The sequence below is a fragment of the Tenrec ecaudatus genome, chromosome 5 (assembly GCF_050624435.1).
Source record: "Tenrec ecaudatus isolate mTenEca1 chromosome 5, mTenEca1.hap1, whole genome shotgun sequence".
Classification (NCBI taxonomy): domain Eukaryota; kingdom Metazoa; phylum Chordata; class Mammalia; order Afrosoricida; family Tenrecidae; genus Tenrec; species Tenrec ecaudatus.
The window spans coordinates 53,214,052-53,241,564 of NC_134534.1; the positions used below are offsets into that span (position 1 = coordinate 53,214,052).

Consider the following 27,513-nt stretch of genomic DNA (forward strand, 5'->3'; position numbering starts at 1 on the left):
GGCGGGGCTCCCAGTGCGCAGACTCCTGACTAGATCCCTCCCCTCCTCCCCGCCGGAAGTTCCTGGATCCTGCGCCGGGCGTCGCACGGGTTTTGAGCTGTCGGACGAGAGATCCATACGCTTGGGTGAGAGACCAGTAAGCCGCGTTCCTGTGCGTGGGCACCCTCGGGGACTTGGTGCAGACTTCCATGGCTGTCGTGCTGCCGTGGCCTTCCGTAGCGCTCCCCTCGGGCAGCCATATTCGAAGCCTGCTGGCCCAGGCCCGAATTTCCAGTACCAATTGGGGCTTCAACCCTTGGGCCGGGCCACGTTTTTTGTTTCGGAATTTCCACGTGATTTTCAAAGAAAGCCCCCACCCTCCCAACTACGGCGTTACGTTCTCCACGAACCTTCCTCATGTCCCCAACTCTTGTGGGCCTTCCCTCCGTTGGGCCCCCACTTGTGCGTGCTGCCTGTCGCATGTGTGTGTCTATGTGACAGCACCTGTCGCATGTGTGTGTCTGCATGTTTCAGCGTTTTCTCGCCCCTGCTAGGCGAAGAGGCCCCTTAGGGGAGGGCAAATTCGAGTGTGCGCACACCTGGCTTTTGTAATTCACAATTCCGTAATGTTACATGCATGACTGCGTATTGGTTGCTTTCGGAAGGGTGTTAGATTAGTTTAACTTGCGGGAGGCTGTGGTTTACTGTGTTTTCTAATTTATTCGTGTTAACCGCATGTTTTTTACAATTTTCTTTCTTGAAAAATATGAGTACTCTTGGGGTACAAGAATTGTATTATCTTGTTTCATAGTTACCTGGGGTGGGTTATAGACTGGAACTTGAAGGGGGTGTACATTTAAGTGAGACCATGATGGTACAGGTGTTCTCAATAAAGCAAGCATGGGCGGTTAGTCCACTGGGTAGGACGAGTATCAGGAGATACCTTTGCAGATTTAGAATGGATTTCAGGTCCCCGTCAAGTGCTAGGCCTAGGCATCTTTCTCTTGATGCTGGGGAGAGTCCCTAACATCTGGAAGATTTATCACATGGCTGTAGGATAGACTTCGAGTGCAGATGTCTTAGGCCTGGGCTTGGCAAGCGTCTGGTGTATAGTGGGCTTTGTGGTCCATATTTTAGATGAGAGAGGTGGTCATGCACCATTTGAAATGGAATGGATGGGGCTGTTTGTTATCGCCACACACAGGTTGCTGGTCAGATCTACCCACAGGTAGTTTGCCAGCCTGTAGTCTAAGCCAAAGGAGCCCCAGTGGTTACGTGCCCAGCTGCTAACTGGAAGTCTGGTCATTCTAATCCAACAGCCTCTCTGTGGCAGCTGCTTCCATAAACGTTCCAGCTCTGAACACTGTTCTGTCTTACAGGGTTGCTCTGAGTCAAAATCCATTCAAAGACAATGTTTTCCCTTTTTGTTTGTGGGTCTCGTCAAAGGGACAGAGCAGTAGCATATTCTTGAGCCAAGCAGCACTGCATCCTCTTCTACTTTTTGTACGTGTGCTGAGAGGCAGTGCCACATTGGATGTCTGCGCCACCACCTAGTAGCAAGTCAGCAGTTGGAAACACCAAATGCGCCTGCTTTCTACTCCAGTAAACAGTTCCAGGCCTGGAAAGGCACAGGTGCAGGTGTGGTCTGCATTATTGGGTCACTATGAGTCAGAGTCAACTTCATGGCAGTGAGTTGTTTTTGAAGCACTGGGTCTAGTCTTGAATCCTGGCATCTCCTGGTGACTACTAAGTATGAATTTGAGCAGATTAGTTAACTTCTCTTTGCATCTATTTTTTAATCTATAAAATGAGGTGATATTATCTCACAGAGGGTTGTCAGAAGGCATGAATGAGTTCAAAGCACATAGAATGTTAGGATAGTGACTTTAAATAAATCATGCTCCCTTGCATTATTGTTTGAGTGCTGTCCCTAAGGAAGAATCTACAGGTTTGCTGCATTAGGTGGGGGACTAAGGTGTTGGGCTTTACAGGCAGGAGCAATTCAGATAGAGGTGATAAGGACGCCCTGAGTCATGTAGGGAACAGAGGAAAGGAGCAGTTGGAGGACTCAGGCCTGTTATGAGTAGAAACACACAATTAGGAGAAAAAATGGGGAAAGTAAACAGGAATGAAAAATTTGGAAAGAGACTGAGAAGCCAGTCTCTAAAGTAAGTAGAGCGGCTGCTTTCATAGTTGTGATGTCCAGTCAATTACAACTCACGGTGACCCCACTGGACAGAGTCGAGCTGCTTCACAGGGTTTCCTAATCTTGACGAGAGCACATCACCAGGTTTTGCTCTTGTGAGTTCAAACTGCTGGCCTTCAGTCAGCATGTAACCATTGTGCCACCACAGCCCCACTGGAGCACGTTCTGCCTTTGTTCACCTGTGTCTTCCGACTGACATTGATACCCTCCTTCCACGTTCCAAAGGAGCGCTGGTGGCCTAGTGCAGCTCGAATCTGCGAGGTTGATTTGGCGACGGAAAGGAAGAAAGCATAGGTTTATTAAAGGTTTATTTCCTGGGCAAGGTTCATGGGCCCCTAATTCAGGACCTGAGAAGTTGCCGCCCAGGAGGGAGGGGAGAGCAGAGAAGGGTACAGGATGAGAGCATCCTGAGCTCCAGGCGAGGTTCACAGGTCCCCAGTTGGGGGCCCACGAAGTCAGACCTTCCGGACGAGAGATGGGGAGTTTTATAGCTCAGGTCTAGGGGGAGTAGCTGAGGAATTTTTCATTTGCAACTTTGCTGTCTGCAGATCCGGAGCTGAGCAACAGCATTCAGTGTTATCTGCAATGGCCAGCTCCTTGCATCTGGGCTTGAAGGCCACGATTGGGAGGGAGGCCTGGTCTCTCACAGCGTTCTTGAAGTGTCTCCACCAGCTCCGAGGATCTTTTCACTCCTCTGCCCTGTCAGCTCCCGCTCCGGCCTGATAGAAGCCACCTGCCACTCCGGAGAAGAAAGACTGGGCTTTCTCCCCTAAAGAGTTGCGGTCTCAGAAACCCACATGAGCGGTTTTGCGCTGTCCTGTAGGGTCGATATGAGTCGCCATTGACTCCGTGGCAGTGAGTTTTGCTTTGGTTCATGTCTAAACTGGTCACAGGAAACTACTTAAGAGACCTCAACTTTTGCACCTTAAAAGTACTATTCTTTTTTTCAAGAAAGACTAAGATTGTAGAAAATACACGATTTGTGTGGACAAATTAGAAGTCAGGAATGAGATGCCTCCAAGTTAAAATAATCTAAAATGATTACAAAGTAGTGTGTAAACTTGCAGTTTAGATAATGTTGATTAACGTCAGATGCTGCAGAGAGGTGAGAGGTTGTGTTGGTAATATTGAATGAATCGGCCAGCAAGCATTAATTGGGTGGCCAGGTGCTAGAGTCCTCCATTGGGGTTTATTTATTAGAGTATGCAATTACAACAAACTGAACTGAAGGGCCTTTTGTCGTTCTGATTACTAATATGTGTGACATGCAGTGCTGTACAGTAACTTGCTGATGTTATTCTCTGCCATAAGATAGGATTTATAGAGACCGGTAATAAAAGGCAAGTGTTTGTGTGCGTGCACGTGTGCTGCTTGTTAAATGAAGTACACTTATTAGGAAGTTGTGAGAAGAGAATTCAATCATAAATTGAGGGCTACAGGTACACAGTCTGCACACTAGAAAATCTAGCAGGGGGAAAGAATCTGGAAATACTCATGAGTAAGCTGGAAATTCTTACATAGTGTTGCCACCTTTAATTTGGGACCTGCAAATGACTTACCGTTGATAAACATAGACAGCTGAATTGAACCCCCTTTTCTTTCTTTCCTAGGCAATGGCCAAGAACAAACTCAGAGGGCACAAGGCCAGGAATGTCTTTCACATAGCGAGCCAAAAAAACGTCAAGTCTAAAGCCAAAGCAAAGCCAGTTAGTACGAATCTTAGGAAGGTGAGTATTGTGCAGCCATGATGACTTTATGGTCTAAAAGAAAAATAGAGATACAGAAACAATATGGAGTGCTTTTCTTAAATAGCTTTATTGGTTTATACTTCACCGACCAACAATTTCATTGTTTGAGCTTATAAAGACTGGTGCAGTCATCACCACAATCAATTTCAGAACACGTCCTTCTCGCCCTCACTGTTGTTAGCTCCTTATTTTTTTTTTAATCGTCTCATTAGGGGCTCATACAACTCTTATCACAATCCATACATACATCAATTGTGTCAAGCACATTTGTACATTCATTGCCTCACCATTCTCATAGCATTTGCTCTCCACCTAAGCCCCTGGCATCAGCTCCTCATTTTCCCTCCCTCCCCACTGTAATTTATAAATTATTATTTTGTCATATAATTTGCCCTGTCCGATGTCTCCCTTCACCCATTTTTCTGTTATCCATCCATCAGGGAGGAGGTCACATGTAGACTCTTGTAATCGGCTCCCCCTTTCCAACCCACCCTTCTCTACCCTCAGTATCACCACTCATACCACTGGTCCTGAATGGATCATCCGCCCTGGATTCCCTGTTTTTCCAGTTCCTATCTGTACCAGTGTACATCCTCTGGTCTAGCCAGATTTGAAAGGTAGAATTGGGATCATGATAGTGGGAGAGGAGGAAGCATTTAGGAAGTAGAAGAAAGTTTTTTGTTTCATCGTTGCTACATTGCACCCTGACTAGCTCGTCTTCTCCCCGAGACCCTTCTGTAAGGGGATGTCCAGTGGCCTACAAATGGGCTCCACCCCACATTCCACCCCTCATTCACTATAAGATTTTTTGTTCTTTGGTGCCTGATACCTGATCCCTTCGACACCTTGTGATCGCACAAGCTGGTGTGCTTCTTCCATGTGGGCTTTGTTGCTTCTGAGCTAGATGGCCGCTTGTTTGCCTTTAAGACCCCAGATGCTATGTCTTTTGATAGCCAGGCACCATCAGCTTTCTTCGCCACATTTGCTTATGCACCCATTTGTCTTCAGCGATCCTATCATGGAGGTGAGCACACAATGATATGATTTTTTGTTCTTGGATGCCTGAGAGCTGATTCCTTTGGCACCTCGTGATCACACAGGCTAGTGTGCTTCTTCCATGTGGGCTTTGTTGCTTCTGAGCTAGATGGCTGCTTGTTTACTTTCAAACCTTTAAGACTCCAGACACTCTCTTTAGATAGCTGGGCACCATCAGCTTTCTTCACCACATTTGCTTATGTACCCACTTTGTCTTCAGCAGTTGTGTCTGGAAGGTGAGCCTCATAGAATGCCAATTTAATAGAAGAAAGTATTCTTACATTGAGAGAGTGCATAAGTGGAGGCCCAATGTCCTTCTCTGCTACCTTAAATACTTAACCTATAAATATACACAGATATATTTCCCCATCCTCATATATAAATACATTTGCATATGTACATGCCTTTAGACCTCTATAAATGCCCTTTGCCTCCCAGCTCTTTCCTCTATTTCCCTTGAATTTCCTCCTGTCCCACTATTATGCTCAGTCCCCACCAGGATTTCACCAATTTCTCTTGGTTGCATTACCCTTGATCATGCCATACCAGGCCTCCCACACCCTCCTCACGCCCTCCTTACCACCGATTTGGATCACTTGTTGTTCCCTTTTCCCTGGGTTTGTTCACACCACTTCCTTTTCCCCCATCTCCCACTATCCCATGTCCCCCGGGAACTGTCAATCCCGTTGTTTTCTCCTCCAGGTTGTTCATCCAGCCTATCTTACTTAGACAGACCTGTGGGGATAATAACATGCACAAAAACAAGACAGAGCAAAACCAAGCAACAATATACACCAAAACAACAACAAACCAATGACAAAAAATAAAGCCAAACACAACAAGAAAGGAAAGCTTGTAGTTAGTTCAAGGACTGTTAGCTGGCCTTTAGGAGTGTTTTCCAGTCCAGTTTGTTGGGGCACCACGCCCTGGCCCCAAAGTCCACCTTCAGCATTCCCTGGGGACCTCACTGCTTCGTTCCCTTGCTGTTCTGTTGCACCCCCTTAGTGTTTTGCTTCTGTGGCAGGATCAGATCGGGTGCAATTCCCACACTGTGTCTCCAGTGTTGTCCCCTGTAGGGCTATGGGACAGTGAGAGATATCATGTCTCACAGTGGGGCTGGCCATGTGGTCCTCTCTGTGGACTGGCTGCTCTAATTGGGAACATCGTCCTCTAGGCCTGGTGGGCCAGGATGTGCTCCACTCTCTCCTCCCCCTTCATCTGCTCCATATGCTCCGATCAGATATGTCCCTTTCCGGGAACTTCAGTCAGTGCTGTCCTCTGACATAAATTCTTCTGAGGGGAGGGGCAGGTGTACACGTAGTTGGGATTGGGGCCGGCCCCTCAGACCTCTCCACTGCTTCTCTACTCCACGCAGGCATGTTGCATTCACATCTTGGGTCAGCTCCTTATTTTCTCCCATCCTCCCTTACCATGATCCGGAATCCTGTTACTGTCTCTATAGTTTTACCTATGCTGGATACAATAGATTGGAAATCATGCAAGACACAAATAGGAAGCAACCAGAGAAAAAAACAACAAAACAAAACAGAGAAAAGCCTCAATTTGAAAAGAAAGCAGACAAAATTGAAAACTGAAACAACTTTAAAATGGGTCAAAAGGGAGATCACTTTAAGGTACTACATTTTAGCCTAACTGCGTCTCCCATAATCAGCTTTACAAGGCTCACTGTCTGATAGGGCTGGTCACATCCCTGGACTCTGGTCAGAAGGGACTCTTAAAGAAGGCTAAACCAATGTGTGGACCCCACAAATGAATTTTAGCCTTTAAAGGTCATCCATACTCTTCTGAAACCAGGTGTTCACATCTTAAGCTCTGATTTTAAGCTCCTTCCGATTTGGGTTTTTTTATTTACAATCCTCGGATCACACAGGTAGTGTGCTTCTTCCCTGTGGACTTAGTTGACACCTCACTTAGTTGGCTGCTTGTCTTAAAACAAGCCTTTTAGATGCCAGATGCTATTCTTCCTGATAGCCATACACCATCTGGTTTCACCACACTTTGTTATAATCACTGCCATCAAGTCAATGCTGACTCACCGTGATTCTATAGGACAAGGTAGCACTGCCCTTTGAGTTTATTATTGTTTTGTTTTTTTAATCAGACCTCATACGCTTATCACAATCCATACATACATCAGTTGTGTAAAGCACATCTGTACATTCATTGCCCTCATCATTCTCAAAATATTTGCTCTCCACTTAAGCCCCTGGCATCAAGTCCTCATTCTTTCTCCCTCCCTCCCCACTCCCCCCTCCCTCACGAACCCTTGGCAATTTATAAATTATTTTGTCTTATCTTGTCTATCAATGTCTCCCTTCACCCACTTTTCTGGTGTCCGTCCCCCTGGGAGGAGGTCACATGTAGATCCTTGTAATCGGTTCCCCCTTTCCAACCCACCCTCCTTCTACCCTCCCGGTATCACCACTAACACCACTGATCCTGAAGGGATCATCCACCCTGGATTCCCTGTGTTTCCAGTTCCTATTTGTACCAATGTACATCCTCTGGTCTAGGCAGACTTGCAAGGAAGAATTGGGATCATGATAGTGGGGGGGAGCATTTAGGAACTGGGGGAAAGTTGTTTATCATCATTGCTACATCACACCCTGATTGGCCTCGTCTCCTCCCTGAAACCCTTCCATAAGGGGATGTCCAGTGGCCTACAAATGGGCTTTACCCTTTGAGTTTTTCAGACTTTAACTCTTTATGGGAGTGGGAAACCCCCATCTTTCTCCTGAGTAGCAACTGAAGGCTTTGAACTGCTGATCTTTCAGATAGTAGCCCAGTGGGTAACCACAGTGCCAGCAAGGCCCCTATTTCCAGTGATCTCTTCCTAAGGGGGAGCACCAAGCCAGGCCATGTCATAAGAACTAATTGTTCTTAGATTGGGGCTAGAATTACATGCAATATCTAAAATTAAAATAGAATGCTTATATGTAAAGCAAACGTGTTTAGCCTTTTCCAGGAGGGCAAATGATTTTAAACTTTTGGTTTTTGCAAAAGAAGTGTAACCTTTGCTTGGATACAAATGTTTGAAGAAAGAAAACATTGTAACTGCAGGTTGCCAATTGAATAATTTTATGAGAGTCTAAAAATCATTTTTCCAGAAGGGTAAGGAGAAGGTGAGGGAGAAAGAGGGAACCAATCACAATGATCTGCATATAACCCCTACCCTGGAGGACAGATAACAGAAAAGTGGATGAAGGGAGACATCGATCAGTGTAAGACATGAAAAAATAATAATTTATAAATTATCAAAGGTTCCTGAGAAAGGGAGGGTGGGGGGGGGGAGTAAAGGAAAAAATGAGCTGATACCAGGAGCTTAAGTAGAAAGAAAATGTTTTGAGAATGATGATGACGACAAATGTACAAGTGTGCTTGGCACAATGGATAGATGGGTGGATGGATGGATGGATTATAAGAGGTGTAAGAACCCGCCAAAAAATGGGGTTTTAAAAAATCGGTTTTATAAAAAGCTATGGAATGAGACATGGTTATTTTTTACTCAAGTGGAGTTAAAATTCCCAGCCATTGGGTCAATTTCTATATGACCCTGTAGAGCAGAGTGGAACTGTCCCACAGGGTTTCCGAGGCTGTCCATCTTTTCAGCAGACTGCCACATCTTTCTCCCGCTGAGCCCCTGGTGGGTTAGAACCACAGACCATTCAGGTGGCAGTCATGCTTTAACCACGGCACCACCATTGCTGCTTCATATCTTTAAGAACGTACTCATGATTAAGAAATGGAGTATCAGTTGGCACCCACTCTTAGTCTTCTCACCAACTCTTACCTCTCGGAAGATATCTAAAACTTGATGAAAACATGTTTAGTATGCACATTTAGAAAATGTTTCTAAGGTGAATTACAAAATTCTTGGAGAAATGTTTTTAAGTCGTAAGTAGATTCAGCTCTCCACGGCTCATTAGTTTTCATACTAGCCCATAGAAATGCATCATTTTAACTTTCACCTTTCATAAGCTAAGTTCCTTAATTGAGCAATTTTATGACTGCATAAATGCTGTGATGCAAATGAATTTGGTAGTGACCATTTTAATATAATTGCCTTCGAGCTTGGCATTTGTATGAGGCACGGCCTGAATGAGGAGCTTGCAAGACTTGGAGTAGCAGTACATGCATGTGGGTGTAGGTAAGCCAAAGGGTACTCCCAATGCTGGCATGCCCCAGGTGACCTGGATGAGGATTCTGCGCCAGCTGCTCCGGAGAAAGCGGGAGTCTAAGAAGATTGGCCGCATGTGTATCACAACCTGTACTTCACCAGAACCAGCGGATGCTCATGGAATACATCCACAAACTGAAGGCAGACAGGCTTAGAAGAAGCTCCTGGGAAACCAGGCTGAGGCCCTGGGTCTAAGACCAAGGAAGCACGCAAGCACCAGGAGGAGCAACTCCAGGCCAAGAAAGGCCATCAAGACTCTATCCAAGGAAGAAGAGACCAAGAAAAATGTCTCCCTATCTGTAATGTAGTGGCTTTGACAGTTCTATTGATCAGTCGGTTGGTAAAAGCAAGCTTTGTTGGCCTGCCTCTCAGAAGAAGCAAAAAAATGTCATCTTACTTGAATACACAATCAGTGCTCATGAAAGCAGCAGTCAAGAGAGAAATGACACATCATTTTATGCCAATCTGCACAAGACATCTTTAAAGTGTGGGCAAGTTAGTATCTCATTTTGAGGATTAAGGTGGACCTGATCTAAGCCATGATATTTTCAGTGGCCTCATATGCATGTGGAAGTTGGACATTGAATAAGGCAGACTGAAGAAAAATCGATGCATTTTTATTGTGGTGCTGGTGAAGAATATCAAAAGTGCCATGGACTGCCAGAACAAAAACCAGATCTATCTGGCTTAGAAGAAATACAGCCAGAAAGGTCCCTAGAGGCAGAGATGGTGAGACTGTTTCACATACTTGGAACGTGTTAGAAGAGAACAGTGTCCCTGGAAGACCTCCTGCTTGGTGAAGTAGAGGGCCCTCCATGAGAGGGATGACAGGTGGCTGCATCGATGAGCCCAAGCAGAACAATTAGGAGGACAGTGCAGGACTGGGCAGGGTTTCATTCTTTTATGGGGAGTGTCGCTATGAGTCAGAACCAAACTCACTGCTACCTTGCAACAACATGTTGAGTCAAACTCTTGTGAAATATAAAAGGTGATTAAACAAATCCGTATTCTCCAGAGAAGGGGGAAGAGAGATGCTGAGGTATGTGAAGGCCCCCCAGGAGCAGAGACTCGAGAATAGGACCTTTCTCCAGAGCAGAGAGCCTTCCTTCCCTTAGAGTCACCCCCTGAACTAGAGCTTCTGGCCATCAAATAGGGAGTGAATGGTTGGTAAAGCCAGTGACCTAACATTTCGGTCCAGCAGCTCTAGGCTGACTAAACTGTGGTTGTGGGTTTGGGCAGACCAAACGAAGCTGATAGTAAGGTTTACCAGGTGTTTGCTCAAGGAAGGAGAGAACTTCTGAAGGGTGGAAAAGAAATGATTATGATGATCAAGGAGTCTGTACTGGTTGAATCACAAAGTGAGGAAATGAAGTTTTTTTTTTTAAACCTGGAAACTGCTGGAAAGGGGCTTCATTGAGGTGGTAGTATTAATACATTCGAACAGGAGGTGGTATCGCCATAGTCCTAGGTAATGATAGAGCCCGGGACAGTGCCGTGGGAGCAGAGGATTGAGGTTGCCCAGAGGAAAAAATAGAAGACATCAAGAAGCAAAAAGGCCACAGCGTTAGATTTCTGCTGAAGCCACTTAGCAGTGATGACAGGTATGTGGACTGAGTGGTCAGTGAGCCAACGTTTAAATCGCTGATGAAAGTCATGGTGTTCTTGCCAGTAATAGCAGTTCCATCGAGACTGTGGTGGAAAGAAGCTGAGGGGTTTGTAGGGAAAATGGTTTAGTAGCAGTGAGGAATTTGAACACTTAATCGATACTTTTCTTTGACTAGATAAAATGCTGAGCTAACTGCCCTCAAGGTCAAAAAAGGATTCCACGTGGGGGCCGGAGAGGGAGGGGTGAAATGAGGAGCTGATATCAAGGGCTCAAGGACAAAATGTTTTTAGAATGATGGCAACAAATGTACAAATGTGCTTGACACAAATGATGGATGTATGGATTGTGGTAAGAGTTGTACAAACCCCCAATAAAATGATTTAAAAAGATTCCACGCTGCACTTTTAGAACACAATAATCTGATCCATCCAGATTAGCACCAGCACCTCGCAAGTCATATATTTTGACTTGCCTTTACCAGAAAGGTGCCCTGGTAGTACTGTGGATTAAGCACTGGGCTACCAACCACCAGATAAAACAGTTCAAACCCTATTGTTCCACAGAACAATGAGGTTGTCTGCTTCCACTAAGATCTGCAGTCTTTGGAAGTGGGTCAACATGAGTCAGAATCAGCACGATGGCAGTGGTTTGGTTTTTTTTAACAATATACAATTTATTCATACTGTATATATTTATAGAGCTCCCACAGGCAAAGAAATATCCAAGTGAACATTCCCGTTGCGCTTAAATACAGCATAAGTTTTACGTGCATTTCAGGTGTAAGCGCAACCTATAAGTGAGACTGCCACCTCACTGTGTCAGATGGAAACCAGGAAGATGATCAGGGTGCTTCTTTGTTCCAGTCCGCATCTTTTATCATTGTAATTCTATGGGTCTGGCTTCTATTGTTCTCTGTGCAAGACTGTATCACAATGTCAAATACTCCAGGATGATGTTTGCTAAGTGTTCAGTCTCTGCTTTTTCGTTTCTTCAGATTTTATCTACATATCTTATAGACCTCTGCTGAACATAATTCTTCCCTTGTTGCATATTGATAAATATAATTTTTAATTTTCCAAATGCGATTCCATAAAGTTAAGCAATACAATGTTTGTAACCAAAGCAATACAATGTTTGTAACCATTATAACCAAGTGCAATCAAGTTGGTTCTGACTCATGGCAACCATCCATACCTGTCGCCCTGTGGAACTGTGCTCCAGATGTTTTTTGGTTTTTTTTTTTTCATGATGCAATTGTGGCTTTTATTTTTGTCTTTTTTTAAAATCATTTTATTGGGATTCATACAACTCTTATCACAATCCATACATACATCAATTGTGTAAGGCATATTTGTACATTCATTGCCTTCATCATTCTCAAAACATTTGCTCTCCACTTAAGCCCTTGGCATCAGTTCCTCATTTTCCCCCTCCCTCCCCAGTCCCCCCTCCCTCGTGAACCCTTAAAAACATAAATTATTATTTTATCTTTTCTTACACTGCCCAGTATCTCCCTTTACCCACTTTTCCATTGCCCATCCCCCAGGGAGGTTATATGTAGATCCCTGTGATCGGTTCCCCCTTTCTACTCCCCCTACCCTCCCGGTATCGCCACTCTCACCACTGGTCCTGAGGGGTTCATCTGTCCTAGATTCCCTGTGTTTCCTGTTCCCATCTGTACTGCTGTGCATCCTCTGGTCTAACCAGGTCTGCAAGGTAGAATTGGGATCATGATAGTTGGTGGGGGAGGAAGCGTTTAAGAACTAGAGGAAGGTTGTGAGTTTCATTATTGCTACACTGAACCCTGAGTAACTCATCTCCCCACTACCCCTCTGCAGGGATGTCCAGTTGTCTACAGGTGGGCATTTGGTCTCCATCAATGCATTCCCCTCACTCACGAAATGATAAACCTTTGGTTTTAATACCAGAAAATGCCCTGGCAGTGCCACAGCTAATAGGCAGCTGCTAACCAAAAGGTTGGCAGTTTAAACCCACTAGCAGCTGTGAAGAAAAAGCTGTAGCCGTTTCCTGGTTAAGATGGTTTCTTAGATTTAATGATCACGATGAATTCCTAATACTTCATTTTTGTTTTTCTTCTTAAAAAGATCAACATTGTGAATGATGAAAACGTTAAGAGAGTAAATAGAGCTTTTATCGATATACAAAAGGAACTCGCACACTTCTCAAAAGGCCTTTCCCTTGGACCTCTGCAGAAACAAGTGGTGAGTAGAAATCACTTGCTTTTTGTTATGCTCAAATAGGGGGGCTGAAGGATAATAAATTGAACCCATAGCTTTTCAGTGTGTGCTAATTCAGATTCAGTCATTCAGCTGTTAAAACACCGGTGTCTGAATACAAGAATTATTTGTAGAGACTGGGTGAGAAGAAATTTGATAATATATATATATATATATATATCCTTTTTCTCCAGTGCTGCCATCTAACCTTTAACCTGTAATTACTTTCTCTCCAGGTCCCTCAGCAGCACCAAGAAAAGGGACACGTTAGTGTTGACGAGGCTACATATTTAATGGCTCAGTTATAATCCTGTGGTGGCACAGCTAATTCTCAGGAGGGGGAAAAAAACAATAAATATTGTAATGTTTTATACAACTTTATTTTTTTAATCTTGTTAATGTACAGGCATTGGCACATTTTTTAAAAAACTACTTAACAGAGCTTTCCTATAACCGAGGAAAGTGGAATGTCAGAAGTTAACAAAATGTGAAAAACTTAAAGTGCTAAAACAGAAGGCACTTCACAAAATCTGTGCACTGGAACAGTGACATGTCTGAGCTGAGATCCTTCCCTTTGTCAGTGGCAGTGAAGGTCGGGGGAGGGTGGAAGGAGACAAAGAAATGCAGTTTGTGGCAGTAAAGAGTTAAGACACACAGGTGGCAAGCCCTTGACAAACACTTTTGTTTTTCCGTGACCTGAAGTCTCCTTTTAACTTCCCTCTCTCTCATAAGAGGAAAAGAGATGGATTTGGAAGAAGGAGGGAAAAAAAGTTGAAATCCCAGAAACGATCCAGGGGTTCATTGGGGTGGCTTTAGTTGATCACTTTCCCCCGGAAGCAAACGGCCCTTTGGCCTCATGGGCTGAGTTTTGTGAAGTAACAAAGAAAGTATTAGGGAAGAACAATTCAGAATCAGTGAAGAGAACAGGTGTTACATTCATTATTTTAAATATTTATGAGAAGCCTAACATGTTACACAGTTAGAGGTAGATAACAGTCCCAAGTTTCCGTGGAATCTAATAATTTAGTATCTGCACATCAAACAGATCACAGACACCTTCATTATCATCTAAATTAAAGTTGTAGTCATCAGCTGGGGTGGGGGAGAGCCGGAGGAGGGGGAACACTGCAAGCAAAGAAAAATTCAGCGTTAACTTTGGGATCCTTGTACAGTGACCATCCATCCAAACTGAATTGTTTCCTATGTTGTCATACATTGTTTAACGTAGGTGATAAGGGCACTGGTGATCTCATTAATGACGTGTGGCTTAGTTAATTAGTTTAAGAGATAGAAGTTAATTAAGTGAACTTGCTACTAAAATATAGTGTCCAAATAAACCAAAGTACTTTGTTTGATCTGCTAAAACTATTTTAGAAAAAAATATGAAATAGACCTAAATTAATAAACTTGCTATTTTCGGCTTCTACATAAATGTTAAAAATTCTCAAGTGCTGACCTGCAGCTCTCCCATATTTATTGGGAATAAAAATGGACTTCAACCACTTACAGAAAAACCAAACAAAAGGCAGACCCAGTGCCCTGAGTCGATTCTGAGTCCTCGTGACCCTATTATCGGGCAGGGTAGAATTGCCCCAGTGGGTTTCTGAGGCTGTAAGTCTATAGGAACAGAGAGCCTCATCTTTCTCCTGCCACACCTGTGATAATTTTGACCTAAACTTTCGGTTAAGCAGCCTGAATGCACACACCTTTCTCGAAAGGCATAACCGTCTTTTGAGCTATTTTTCAAATTCGATGGTGACGTGGCTAATGTTAGGAATAGTTAAGTTAGTTCAATGACTTTACATTAGTAGCTTGAAACTGGCCAAGATGGAAGTCATTAAGCCACAGACACTGGCAAGGGCTATCGTTCAGGGATCCACCCCCCACCAAAACAGACCCAGTAACCACACGGCTAGCATTACATCCTGGGCGGCTACTAAAGAATCTGCAAATCACAAAGGAGCTACTGCAGGTGGAGATTCGTGAACCAGGTTGGCTGCTCTTCTAGCTGGGTGGTTCCCCTATTGCTGCTGTGTTCTTCACTGTCCTAATTTGGAACCTGACATGACCCAAGACTGAAGAAAGAAACTCAAAGCTTTATAATTCCTGATGCCTAAAATTTTAAATAAGTTACAGGTTGTGGTGTTCAAGACACTGGAAAACTGCTATTTATTCTTCATCCTTTAAAAAACAAAAGTAAACCCGTTTCAGTCAGGAGAACAGGCATTGAGTGTGCGGAAGGGCTCAGGCTTCAGCTGGGGGGGAGGGGGGCTTCTCTGGTCAAGAGGTTTTGCACTGACCTGACTGCTTGAGAACTTGATTTGAACAGCTAGAACTGATCAGACAACAGGCATGGAGACTTGTGAGCGGCCAGCTTTACGGTAGACTGAATTCCAATTTGGAGCGGGGTCAAGGCCGGGAAAATGAGTGAAGGGCACTGGGGTAAAGTCGTGTTTGGGTTGACTGGCAGCCTTCTAGGATTATCCCTGCTTCAAGGTGGGAGAGCATTCTCGCACTTAATTGCAGGCTGCTTTATCCCAACTAAACAAAGGTATCTTCACTATCTTTAAACCACAAGGCTGTTTATCTGGGAAGTACTTTATAGTGGTTCAAGTATTTCCACCTAGCCTCAGAGTTACAAAAACAAAACCAAGCTCAGCAAGACACTTGAAATCCTTCGTTTGGGCTTTCTATTATTGTACAACCCATAGGTGGTATTCCTATCATGACAAAATGGTCTGCTAAAGCCAACATGTAGTTTTCTTCTCGGGCTATGTCCTTCAAGGAGTGGAAAGGGCTAGGGTGCCAACAGTTTACAGACTGACAAGGTGACAAGTGTCCCCTTGTGGACTGCTTTCCCGCAGAATTCAAAGAAGGATGATATACTGTCAATATTACGGGACGTTTATCCTGAATCATTACAGTAAATCAAGCACTTAGAAAATACCACTTTCAAAATTCTAAAAAAGTATAACAGACTTTTACATAGTGACTTTTAAACTACATATATGCTTATTTACCTATTTACACAAGGAACCTTTTTATTTAACAAATGTTCGTGGATTTAATTATTTTCTACACATAATGGAACCTTTTGAACCACTTACCATCAGAAGACATTAATTCATCAATGATATCTCCACTAATAGATCCTGCTGGAAACAAATGTAATGGAAGTTTTGTTACGTTCCTGTTGACATTTAAGCAGCTACAGAGCAAAAAGTTAAACAAAGCTAAACCCAAGCCCAGTGCCATCAAGTCCACTCTGGCTCCTCATGTCCCTAAATAGGGTTTCTAGAACTTCACCTCTTTACGGGAACAGACAGCCTTAGCATTCCCCCCGGAGGGGATTAATAGGTTTGAACTGCACTCTGCTTGGCAGCCCGGTTCTTAACACCCTGTGCCACCAGGGCTCCATAGGAGAAGGGGGGAGCCAACACTATATTCATGAATTGACATGCTCATTTCATAGCTGCCCTGACGAAATGCTGAGTTGCCCAAGTCTGCACCTAACAACCCTTCAATAACAACAGAATACGAGAGCAGTACTATTCAAAAATCATCATTTAGGGTGTTCAGGAGCTAAGGTACTGATGAGAATTGGCAAGACTCAAGCACAGATGTGCGGGGCTTGGTGGCTGTGCGGAGCTTAGAGAGGACATGATCTCCAGTGATCCTGCTGACCTCCGCTGTCTACCTCAAACACCCCCCCTTCCCTAATAATTAGATTATACTTTCCCATAGACATTAGAAGAGAAAAAAATCTTAAAATAGATTGATTTGTAAACTGAGGTAACAAGTGGGGTATTTTCACAAGAGGGTGTCTATCTACGTATTTCCCTTGCCAAAAATGCCTATGGGCCATTCCTATCTTCCATCCCACTGCCCTGATGGAGTATATATAAAGCCTAATGCTGCTGGGTTACACCATCACACAATTGTTTATTCCCAGTTCTCCATCATAAAATGAAGGCTATCAACTATAGTTTTTCAGCTGCACAAGTTCAAAATCACATAATAGACAGTTTTTAAGAAAGTAAATAGAAAGACGTTCATCAAACCAGATTGCACTTTCTTCTATAGCTGACTGCACAAGTTGGGGTGAAGGAATACAGTCCTGAAGCTCAAGGATTGACATTTCCCCCTTTAGGTTACCCCCCCCCCCCACCACACACAGCACTTCTCTGAACTTTGAAGTAGGGAATCATTTGCTCATGTGTGCCTTTCCTATCATGAGGTGTTTGACCTGCACATTAGATGGCATCCAACAGTGTGAGAAGGATGCCAAGGTAACCCATTGAACAGCCGAGCCCTCTCTGTCCAGGAGTCTGCTTCTCAAACTAAGGCGCATCTAGATACTAAATAGGTAAGTGTTGAGGAGCTGATAGCAAGGACTTGAGTAGAAAGAAAATGCTTTGAAAATGATGACAGCGTATGTACAAATGTGCTTGACACGCTGGATGAATGTGTGGATTGTGATGGGAGATGTAAGAGTCCCAATAAATGTATGCAATCAAAAAAACAGTGAAGGGTTTTTGACAGACTGAAGATGGGCGAGGGAGCGATTGCACTCTACAAGCGGAGCCTGGCGTCCTCGTAACGCACGAGTGGTTCACCATGCCATCAGTGGTCCACAAGGAACTTTTGCTTGGGGCACTCACTGTCTTCTGCAAGTGGCGATGATGACAACGGAATGTCCCTAAGCTGGGCAGTTTCCGCTCTGTCCTCTACCTGTGTCTGCCCTGTTCGTCATTATCTGCCAAGACACTGGAGCCGTTTGACTCTGTACTGTTCTCACCACACGGGCGGCCAGGAGCTCCAAAAGACTCTATTTTAACTTGTAAAATTAACAAAACTAATTGGTCTAGTGGACCAACTGCATGAATTGCAATCATGCCCTTGGTATGCAAATTCAGGATGTGGCTGTCTTACCTCTGCAGCCAAACAAAGAAGACAGTACGGAGTGAAGACAGCCGCACAGTGGCTCCTGCTTTCACGTGCCTGCCTCATTGCACTTCCTTTTCACCCATCCAAGTAGACACTATATATTCTTGAGTATAAGCTGACCAGAATATCACCTGAGGCACCTAATGTTACCACAAAAACTGCATTGAAAATGCAGCTTCTACACAGCTTATACACGAGTAACAAACATATGGGGTCTAACTTCTTAGAGGATAATTGTTACAGATTCAGCTAGAGAACATGTTGAAAATATTCAACTGATGTGTTTTTCTTATCCTCACTCCTGTTTAACCACAAAAGGACAAAGTTTTGAGGGTTCTGCATTTCCTCAGCCAGAAGGATCAAAATAAATGAAATATACTCAGGCCCTCTCCAAGAACCTGAATCAGTCCAACATGAAGCTCCCAGATAGGTACAGATGCGACCTATTAGGTGACAGTTACCTGTTCTGCTGCCATCTTCTAACTGCTCCACAGGAGTACACCACACCACCTGTCTGTTAACCCGGAGCCCCACTTAGATAAGCCAGTCATTCCCCAGCTTATTAAGAGCATCTTCAGGGCCAAAAACAAGTATTTCCACCCTGGTCTTAACCTCAACCTACTTGTATCACAGTTACTTGGACAATCGCAGAGCTGCAAACACCAGCTCCTAATTTCTTCTGCTTCCTAGGTAGGGTACAATTCGAATCAGCTTGTTTCTGCATTCACCCAGGTACGGTTCTAACTTATGCTAGTTCAGAGACTGGCCACAGAACTTCACTGACTATCGGATACTGTTGTAATAGTCAAGGTACACTCTCATCTAATCTTAAATGACCTCTCTACTACCTCCAAAGACAAAATAACATGCAGACACTGACTGCGCATCCACTTTTTAAGACGACATCTCCCTGTCCTCCTAATTTTAAAAATAAAGGTTTAAACCCACCGGAAGTTAAGTCTGTGGCTGCCATCTGCTGAAGACCAGGGCTTCTTTCTGAGACTGACAGCTCAGGCAGTTCCTGAGCTGTGATGTCCAGTTTCTGTGGAGTCACGGGAGTTGAGGGCTGAGAAGAAGGTTGTGTGAGGTTATCCGGTGGAGGAACAGGAAAAACCACAGGCTTGGAGGAACTGGACTCTTTGTTGATAAGCAGCACGTGGATAGGTCCCGAAAGGCTCTTTAGATTGATCTGGTATTTCTTCTGTCCGTTCTGGCCCTTTAAAATTATCGGGTATAAACAAAGGAACAAATATTAACATCTCTAGTGACCTTACAACATGGTATTATATTAAAAATAAAGTAGGTAAAGTTCTCCAGGACTAACCCAAAACAATCATACCATAAAATAAAATCAAGTCAAAACATAAGAAACTAAGGGCAGAAAAGAATAAAGGGGACTCTAAAATACTTGTCCCCAAGTTTTCTCCAAATGTAGATCTTCAACTCTCAGTTGGAGAATTCTGGCGAGCACTGGGTTTTATTGGGTGTGATTACATTACTTATACCAGTGCTCAGCAAGATCCACACGTTCTCCATCCCCTGGAATTGGCTCCCGTGGGTGTACTCAACTCAACAAGCTGACTTTAATCAGCAACTGTTTCACACTATTTAAAACACTAGCGTCATTCAGTAAAAGGCGATTGATTTCTCCCAGAGGCATAAGTATAGATAGAGTTCTGCCATTTCAAAAGAATAATTTATATCCTGAAGTTCCAGAATGAACGCCTAAATCCAAACTTCTAGAGTAACTGAAGGAGAAGAGAAGATGTTATAGTAGGTTAATGCTTTAATTTCCATTCATTTTCTTAAATATCTATCTAAAAACAAAAATCTTCAAACTTAATTTATAGTATATAGCCCAACAGTGGTTGTTGATTGAAGTGGGAACATGTTTTGTTTGTGGTGAACAGGTTAATACAGATATAGCTTGTTTGCTGTGTTTGACTTTGCTTTTTAACAACTGAACGCCTGAGGCAAGCCTGCACTGGACCAGCCAATCAGTGCCATTTTTCAACACCCACTCACTTGGCATCTGTGTCACACGTTAAGGCTTCTCACAATATTAGAACCTTTTCCATAGCTCTATTGCATGCCTCACAGCCTTCATGGAGACAGGCCTTTATATGTACAGGGAAACCCAACGGCTCCTGTAAACTTGGTGTATTGTGATCTTCCCTTTATTGCCTTGACTCTGGCATTTTCCTTTCCTCCGAATGCTGTCTCAGCTAAAGCGCAGTCCTTTTCACGACCCCCCAAGTTCTGACCATCGCCGTGCACTCCTTGATAGATTTTAGATCTTCATTGCAATCAGTGTTAGATGATTCGCCCTGTCGCCCCACTGTGATTTCACCCGATATCGAGAGAGTGGAGATCTAGATCTCGGCACTTCTGGAGTGGCACCTCGAAAGCCAGAACTAGGAAGCAAGTGTCCACACACCGTCAGCTCACGTTCAATAGTAAAGAAATATGTTTGTCCCGCCTAAGATAGATCCACTTCCCTACTTATCCAAAAGCACCCCACATACCATTTCTGGAATAGGTACCTCTAGCTGAGTCCCAGAAGGTGCTTGAATGGCCAACAACGTATCACCTAATTAAAAAAGAACAAAATGAAAATTTCAGAAATCACTATTTTGTGGGCTCTTGAGTCAGAGGCTTGGGCTGAACTCAAAATGCTAGCTATGTGACCCCGGGCTTTCATTTCTAATTGTATAACCTGGGGGCAGAACAACCTACTGAAAATAAATGATATACATGAATTCATCCACAGCACTGTTGTGTCACTCATCGCAAGCCCGTCAGCAGTGTAGCGCTGTCCCAGACTAAACTGGGTTAAAACCGTTTTATTGGCATATGATCCACATGTCATACAACTCAGTAGTTCAAGCATATTCCCCATTTGCTCCCAACCTCCTCTGCCATACCCCCAAAACCATTAAGCCTGTTATGTAAGACTGAAAAGGGCACCGGAGCAGAATGCCAGATCGGTTCCCCCTGTGAGATGGCCGGTGAGTTCAAACCTCGGATCTTTTTGATTAGTGGCTGCGCATTTAACCGGTGTCAGCTTCACTGTTTTCATCAAATTCAGCTCAACTTTGGCTCACATGACTTCAGTCTGACAGTGAGATTCTTTTTTTTTTTTTACCAAGCTTGTTGAACCTTCACATTCACTCTGAGGGGCACTGTGCAGCCCCTCAAAGGCGACAAGGCCCACTTGCTGTGCGCACCACTCTTTGAACTGCTGCCACGAGAAGCCACAGTCCTTGGGTTTGGGTGCATAGTCTGAGAGTCTTAAAACGTTTATTTTAAAAACTTAGATACATTGTTTACTTGAACTACGTGAGCTCATTCAATAGCTATGGAACAGCAGACACTAGTTATGATAAAATGAAATCTATTTCAATGAACATACTTTTGAACAAATTCTACAACCCTTTGAATTTGTAGATTAACAACACATTCCCAAATGTTTTCAGAAAGTCCAGGTGACATGGTAAAATAGAGTTATAGGCCCCATAAATGGTAGCCTCAAAATACTGGTGGAAAAAAATAATTAAAAAACAATGGAAGGGGAGTTGATGCCATTGATGATTGTATAACCCCACCTGCAGGGATTGAAAACAGAATTGTATGTGAATGGACATACTGGAATGTGTAAGCTATGTCAATAAAACTACTGGGGGTCAGGGGGAGGGGGTTAAGATTTCACCACCAAATTTTTTAATGTGATCAGAGTTCACTGGAAAGGGGGTGTGGTAGTTATATAATCTGGTGTCAACGTGAGACTATTAAGAAGGATGAGATGGAGTTTAGCCAGTCAATCAGGTTACAATTTGATGAACTCACTTTGGAAGCACAATGGAGGTAGCTCACGGGAGACCAGATATACTTACTCCCTGCTAGACATTCCTGTTGACAAGTTACATGGAGCTAGGTTGATAGAGCCAGAGCCCTGGAGCTGGAGGCGCCTCAATGAGACCTACACCAGTGCTGAGATGTTTCTACCACCACTGGATCCACAAGACTTTCCACCCATTGGCCTGTGATCTTCCTGCATTTGGCATCCTGCACGTGAGTGGCTACGTGAGTCTGAAGAGGAATTCATGGCCAATATCGGACTTATGGGCTAATATCAGACTTATGGACTGGATCTGGGCTGGAATGTTATCTTAATATACAATTACTCTTTTATATACTATATAGTATATAGCATATAGTTTTATATAGTATATAGTTTTATATACTATATATACTTTTATATACTATAAAGTTCTGTCTTACACACATCTATGAATTTGTTTCTCTAGTCAACCTGGACTAACAAAAGAGGCTTGGGAGAATTTTCCTGTATGGTTCTAATTACATTTTATATTTAATAGGACACAGGATTACATTTCATAAAATGCAGATGCAAAATTGTTTTAATGTGTCATAATAAAGGGAGTGCAATACCCCCCTTTCTCATCTTAGTCCTTGACACATTCTAGGGAAAAGATGGAAGAGGATGGAAAAGAATTGAGAATAATTTATTGAATTATAAAATGGGTTCACCTATATGGTGGTTACATAACTTCATGGTAACTTGAAGATATATGAAAGTGTAGGGGTGCTATTCAACCTGTCATCAGGTAACAGCTGGAAAGTGCCTCCTTGTGGGCGTGACTTTCTCATAAGGAGGGTCCTGGGAATCTCTTCTTTCTCTGCCATCACCTTTCTGCTGCATGACCTGGATTGCTGCCGGAGTTACAGGATTGTTGCTACTGTCACTGGTATTGGATCCACATGTAATTGCACCACTGGCCTGTGGTCTTCCTGCATTCTGAATCATTGCATATGGCTGCATTGAGCCTTGAAGAGGGGCTTATGGGCTTGAGTTGGACTGGGCTATTTTATTGATGCATGCTTACTTCTTGATATAAAGCAAACTCTTATACGAGTGTCACTGGATTGTTTCTCTAGTCAACCCACCCTAACACAACCCAACCCTGTCGATTATATTTATGACTCATACACTTGCTACTTATAGTTGACGGAACACTGGCTGATGACACCATGTTCTGTACATAGATTAATCCTGTTTTAGCTCCCCGTAGCATTTTCCCCTGGCAGAGTTGTGGTTATGCTTTAGGCTGCTAACCATAAGGTTAGTAGTTTGAAACCACCAGTTGCTCCAAGGGAAAAAGATGAGGCTTTCTACTCCTATAATGAGTTACAGTCTCTGGAATCCATCGAGGGAGTTTTATCCTGTCCTATGGGGTGGTTATGCATCAGAAGTGACTCAGTGGCAGTAACTCGATTCTTGATGTAGTGCTTTCCTTCAAACAAACAAACAAACAAACACACACACTTTGTATCTATGAATGGGGACAAATGTGAGAAGCTCTGTGAAGCAGCATATCACTATAAAGCACTAAACTCGGGAGATAAAATATCCAGTTTCTGAAAGTTCAAACTCAGTTTCTGAGTTCATGGGGAATTCTGAACCACTCTATATCAAATAGGTTGATCAGAGGTAGAATGTCAGAAAAAAAAAACTTTAACAATACTTACCATTAAAGCAATTACAGATGTCTTCATGAGTTACATAGGAAAATGTACTGTCATAAACTGTTAAGGAATAGCATTATATCAAAGGCACTGAAATTAAGATGATCATTATTAAGGCCAAGATAAGAAAATTCAATAAATGCTTGAAGGGGCTAGAATTCTAACCCTAAACTATGAGGGAATGATTTGACAACAAAACGTCTGATTTAAAATCAAAACAAAAAACTCTTTCCTTTAGAAAGACAAAAGCAATCTGATAAAGATCCAAGAGAGGAAGGAGCTTGCTTGTGCCTTGCTGAGAAGCCCCTTCTGATTTGGGAGGTACCTCAAGTAAAGGCTTTTCTAGGGGAAGGAGTGAGAGACAACCAAAATGCCCCCACATGGAGGAAACAGGAGTGGCCAGAATCCTGGAAATAATGCAGTAAAGGTCAAGATGGAATAGCTCAATAGTTTTGAACACTGGAGCTCTACAGACCACAGCTTGAAAACTCTCATTGTTAACAGACTGCTGCGGAACTCTGGTTGATAAGACAGGAATGATCAGCAAGACCATGGACTGGTTCACCAAATGTAAGACAGCATGAAAAAGCAGCCACACACATAAATATTCAAGATGGCACACGGTACAGTGCAGTTTCCATAAGCATGCTGCTATGTTCACAAACCAAGAAAACCAGAAGTATCTAAGAAAAGGCAGTGATTTGTAAGAAATACATGGAGTACATCACTGCTTCCCAACGCTCATTATAATGTGATGGATACATACGCAAGCCACACCCTGAAATCAGTACTATCTTTGGGTTAACATTAGAAAGTACCTTGGATAGATTGTGTGTCCATAGTATTACATTCGCAAACCAAAATTAATTTTTCAAAAACAGTGAGATCTGCTCTATTTTCACAACTTTATAGAAACGATGGATGTCATTGTTCAAATATGACTCTACCAACAACTGCACTTTAACACTTCCTTCTAATTACCTACCTACCAACCAATGGATGACTGAAATAGATGAATCTTTTGTCTCTTACTTCAGTGTCAGAATAATGTTAGCAGGTATACCATATAAATTAAAATGGTATGGGTGGGTTGGAAAGAGGGAACCGATAACAAGGATATATACATAACCTCCTCCCTGGGGGATAGATAACGGAAGGGTGGGTGAGGGGAGACATTTGGACAGTGTAAAATATGACAAAATAATAATTTATAAGTAATCAGGTTCATGAGGAAAGGAGGAGCAGGAGGGGGGAAATGAACTGATGCCAGGGGCTTGGGTGGAGAGCAAATGTTTTGAGAATGATGAGGACAATGAATGTACAAGTGTGCTCTGCACAACTGATGTAAATATGGATTGTGATAAAAGTTGTATGAGCCCCTACTAAAACAATTTTTAAACATTAAAAAGGTACAAACATTTGTAAATATTAGCATAAACTATTAGAAGAATATTATATAAGCAAATGTGGTGAAGAAAGCTGATAGTGCCCAGCTATCAAAAGATATAGCATCTGGGGTCTTAAAGGCTTGAAGGTAAAGAAGCAGCCATCTAGCTCAGAAGCAACAAAGCCCACAGAGAAGAAAAAGCAGAACACAAGCCTGTGTGATCACAAGGTGTTGAAGGGATCAGGTAGCAGACACCAAAGAACACAAACCATCATTGTGTGATTACCTTCCCCACATAAATGCTGAAGACGAATGTGTGCATAAGTAAGTGTGGTGAAGAAGGCTAATAATAGCGTCTGGGGTCTTAAAGGCTTGAAGATAAACAAGCAGCCATCTAGCCCAGCAGCAAAAAAAGCCCACATGAAAGAAGTACACCAGCCTGTGTGATCAGGAAGGGTCAAGGGGACTAGGTATCAAGCACAAAGGGGGGGGATCATATCGTGAATGAGGGGAGTGTGTGATGGGGACCCAATGTCCATCTGCAGACAACAGGACATCCCTTGCAGAGGGGTAGTGGGGAGATGAGTCACTCAGGGTGCAGTGTAGCACTGATGAAACTCACAACCTTCCTCTAGTTCTTAAACGCTTCCTCCCCCCACTATCACGATCCCAACTCTACCTTGCAAACCTGATTAGACCAGAGAATGCACAATGGTGCAGATGGAAACTGGAAACAGGGAATCCGACAGATGAACCCCTCAGGACCAGTAGTGAAAGTGGTGATACCAGGATGGAAGAGGGAAGAGGGGATAGAAAGGGGGAACCAATTACAAGGATCTCCATATAACCTCCTCCCTGGGGGATGGACAACAGAAAAGTGGGTGAAGGGAGATGCTGGGCAGTGTAAGATATGATAAAATAATAACTTATAAGTTACCAAGGGTTCATGAGGGAGGGAGGGGGAATAAAGAAAAAGCTGATTCCAGGAACCCAAGTGGAAACCGAGTTTTGAGAATGATGAGGGCAACGACTGTATAAGTGTGCTTTACAAAATTGATGTATGTGTGGATTGTAATGAGTTGTATGAGCCCCCCAAAAATGGTTTTTTTAATTATAAAAATCAAAATGTTACACCAAAAGACCCTAACTTTAGCAACAGTAGAATGAAACAACTGATTTTTAAATCATAAGGCTATATTCTCTTCATACGTATCTTGTAAGCGCTATGCAGTTTTTGTACAAGGATATCTGTTATTCACGGAGTCGTCCATCACGTTTTTGATGCTTTGCTGTAGCCACGACTTCTGCTGATCAAGTTCCCTTTCCTTCAGTTCTAGATCTTCAATTTCAGCTTTAAGATACCTTAATCTATCTATGACTTCTTTCGTATTACAGCCAGCACCTACACCCCTTAAAAATATATAAGAAAAAAGTACATATATGAATTAATATCACAGTATGAAACCCAGGTTATTATACTTAATTTTTACTGTAACAGTAATAGATTCAAGACAAAAATCTTTAATATATAGTTCTCTGGAGATCCAGTATAAAAATTAGTAAAACATCAACACCATACACCTCTGAACGTGTTTGCTGAGAAAATTAACTGACAAGAATAATCGAATTATAAAAATTCTCAATGTGTCCCAGTTGTTTTTTTGTTATCCAGAAGGCGAAGCTGGTGACTAAAGTGGCCAGAGGATGTGTGTCAACGTTAAATTATCACAGCTGACATCCTCATGGTGGAGACTGCGATACCAGTAAAATTAACTCCCTAGTGTATTTTGTTGGATGTTGGCTTCAAGAAGACAAAAATAATTGCATGGTCAAAGAGGCCAAATTTGTAGAACAGAATTATTTGCTTTTTGATTGTTACCACCCAACACACAATACATGCGAAACTTACAAACTGACTCCTGTTCTCAAGGAGTCTACACCAGTGGAGGAGACAGAGGGAGAGCGGTATTGACAACATGAAGCTGTACACAGTGAGGGCCAGATGAGTAACTTACTGGCAAAGCACGCTTTGAACTTTAAGGGTGCATAACAACAGGGAGAGCTAGCGACCAAGGCCAAACTAGGAATGGCCCCAAGGGGTGTCCAGAGCAAAGTGAGGGGCTTAGACTTACCGGGGCAGAGGGCTGAAACCAAGATTTTCGGAATGTTAGAAAAGTTAAGTCTTACAAAGCACCAAGAAGGGAAAATTAAGAGTGTGTTGCCTTTCTTAAAAGGGTCTTGTCTTGTGACTTACTTCCATTGGATGCTGTTTTTTGACTTCTTTTCAATCAGGTCAATTCCTTCCAAGACATTGGTGATGTCATAAATTCTTCTTTTTTGCCTCACAGCCAAAGTGTCTGCAGCCTGTTTTGTTTTTTCCCCCATTGTTTAGAGGACAATGGAATAAAGAATAGTTTATATGTTTAGAGTCAATAGAGTTTATTCTTAAATTCACAGCCCAAAAGCCCAGCCCAAAATTTGCCCAGTCAGTTGCTTGGGACCAATAAGCTGGACATGTTCAAAGCATCTCCCAAACATTGCAAATGCCAAAGAAAGATTCCATTTAAGAGACAAACGATGGAATGTGAAGATTTAAAAAAAAAAAAAAGCAGTCCTGACACTA

The 27,513-nt window shown here is 43.0% G+C and overlaps 2 protein-coding genes and 1 non-coding gene across 5 annotated transcripts in view; 1 reads left to right on the plus strand and 2 right to left on the minus strand.

Annotated features, from left to right (window-relative positions):
• On the plus strand, positions 1-13,385 carry RBIS (ribosomal biogenesis factor). Of its 2 annotated transcripts, none has more exons than XM_075549523.1 (4): positions 1-125; positions 3,796-3,912; positions 12,878-12,994; positions 13,246-13,385. In XM_075549523.1, the coding sequence occupies exons 2-4, from the start codon at positions 3,799-3,801 to the stop codon at positions 13,315-13,317; spliced, it is 303 nt and encodes a 100-aa protein (XP_075405638.1). In that variant the 5' UTR covers positions 1-125; positions 3,796-3,798; the 3' UTR covers positions 13,318-13,385. The 2 variants fall into 2 exon arrangements, with proteins under 2 accessions (XP_075405638.1, XP_075405639.1); XM_075549524.1 differs by having other exon boundaries at positions 13-136.
• The window catches only part of E2F5 (E2F transcription factor 5), a 23,989-nt gene continuing 9,850 nt past the window's right edge, over positions 13,375-27,513 (minus strand). Inside the window, exons 2-8 of one of the 2 annotated variants that reach the window (XM_075549527.1) lie at positions 27,145-27,254; positions 26,139-26,300; positions 23,507-23,550; positions 20,482-20,546; positions 18,905-19,172; positions 16,117-16,161; positions 13,375-14,134 (exon numbers count right to left, since the gene is read on the minus strand). In XM_075549527.1, the coding sequence (XP_075405642.1) occupies positions 14,025-14,134; positions 16,117-16,161; positions 18,905-19,172; positions 20,482-20,546; positions 23,507-23,550; positions 26,139-26,300; positions 27,145-27,254 (804 nt within the window). In that variant the 3' untranslated portion in view covers positions 13,375-14,024. Of the gene's footprint in view, positions 14,135-16,116; positions 16,165-18,904; positions 19,173-20,481; positions 20,547-23,506; positions 23,551-26,138; positions 26,301-27,144; positions 27,255-27,513 lie in introns of both variants that reach the window. The other variant, XM_075549525.1, reaches the window with a different exon arrangement.
• On the minus strand, positions 21,105-21,236 carry LOC142449604 (small nucleolar RNA SNORA68). The gene has a single exon (XR_012784740.1). It is a non-coding gene; the product is annotated as a small nucleolar RNA SNORA68 (small nucleolar RNA).

Excerpts from the sequence above, each read along its gene's own strand:
- RBIS (XM_075549523.1), top strand. The coding sequence starts at position 3,799 with ATGGCCAAGAACAAACTCAGAGGGCACAAGGCCAGGAATGTCTTTCAC. Across the intron at positions 3,913-12,877 it reads TTAGTACGAATCTTAGGAAG|ATCAACATTGTGAATGATGA; the intron begins GTGAGTATTGTG and ends CTTCTTAAAAAG. Across the intron at positions 12,995-13,245 it reads GACCTCTGCAGAAACAAGTG|GTCCCTCAGCAGCACCAAGA; the intron begins GTGAGTAGAAAT and ends CTTTCTCTCCAG.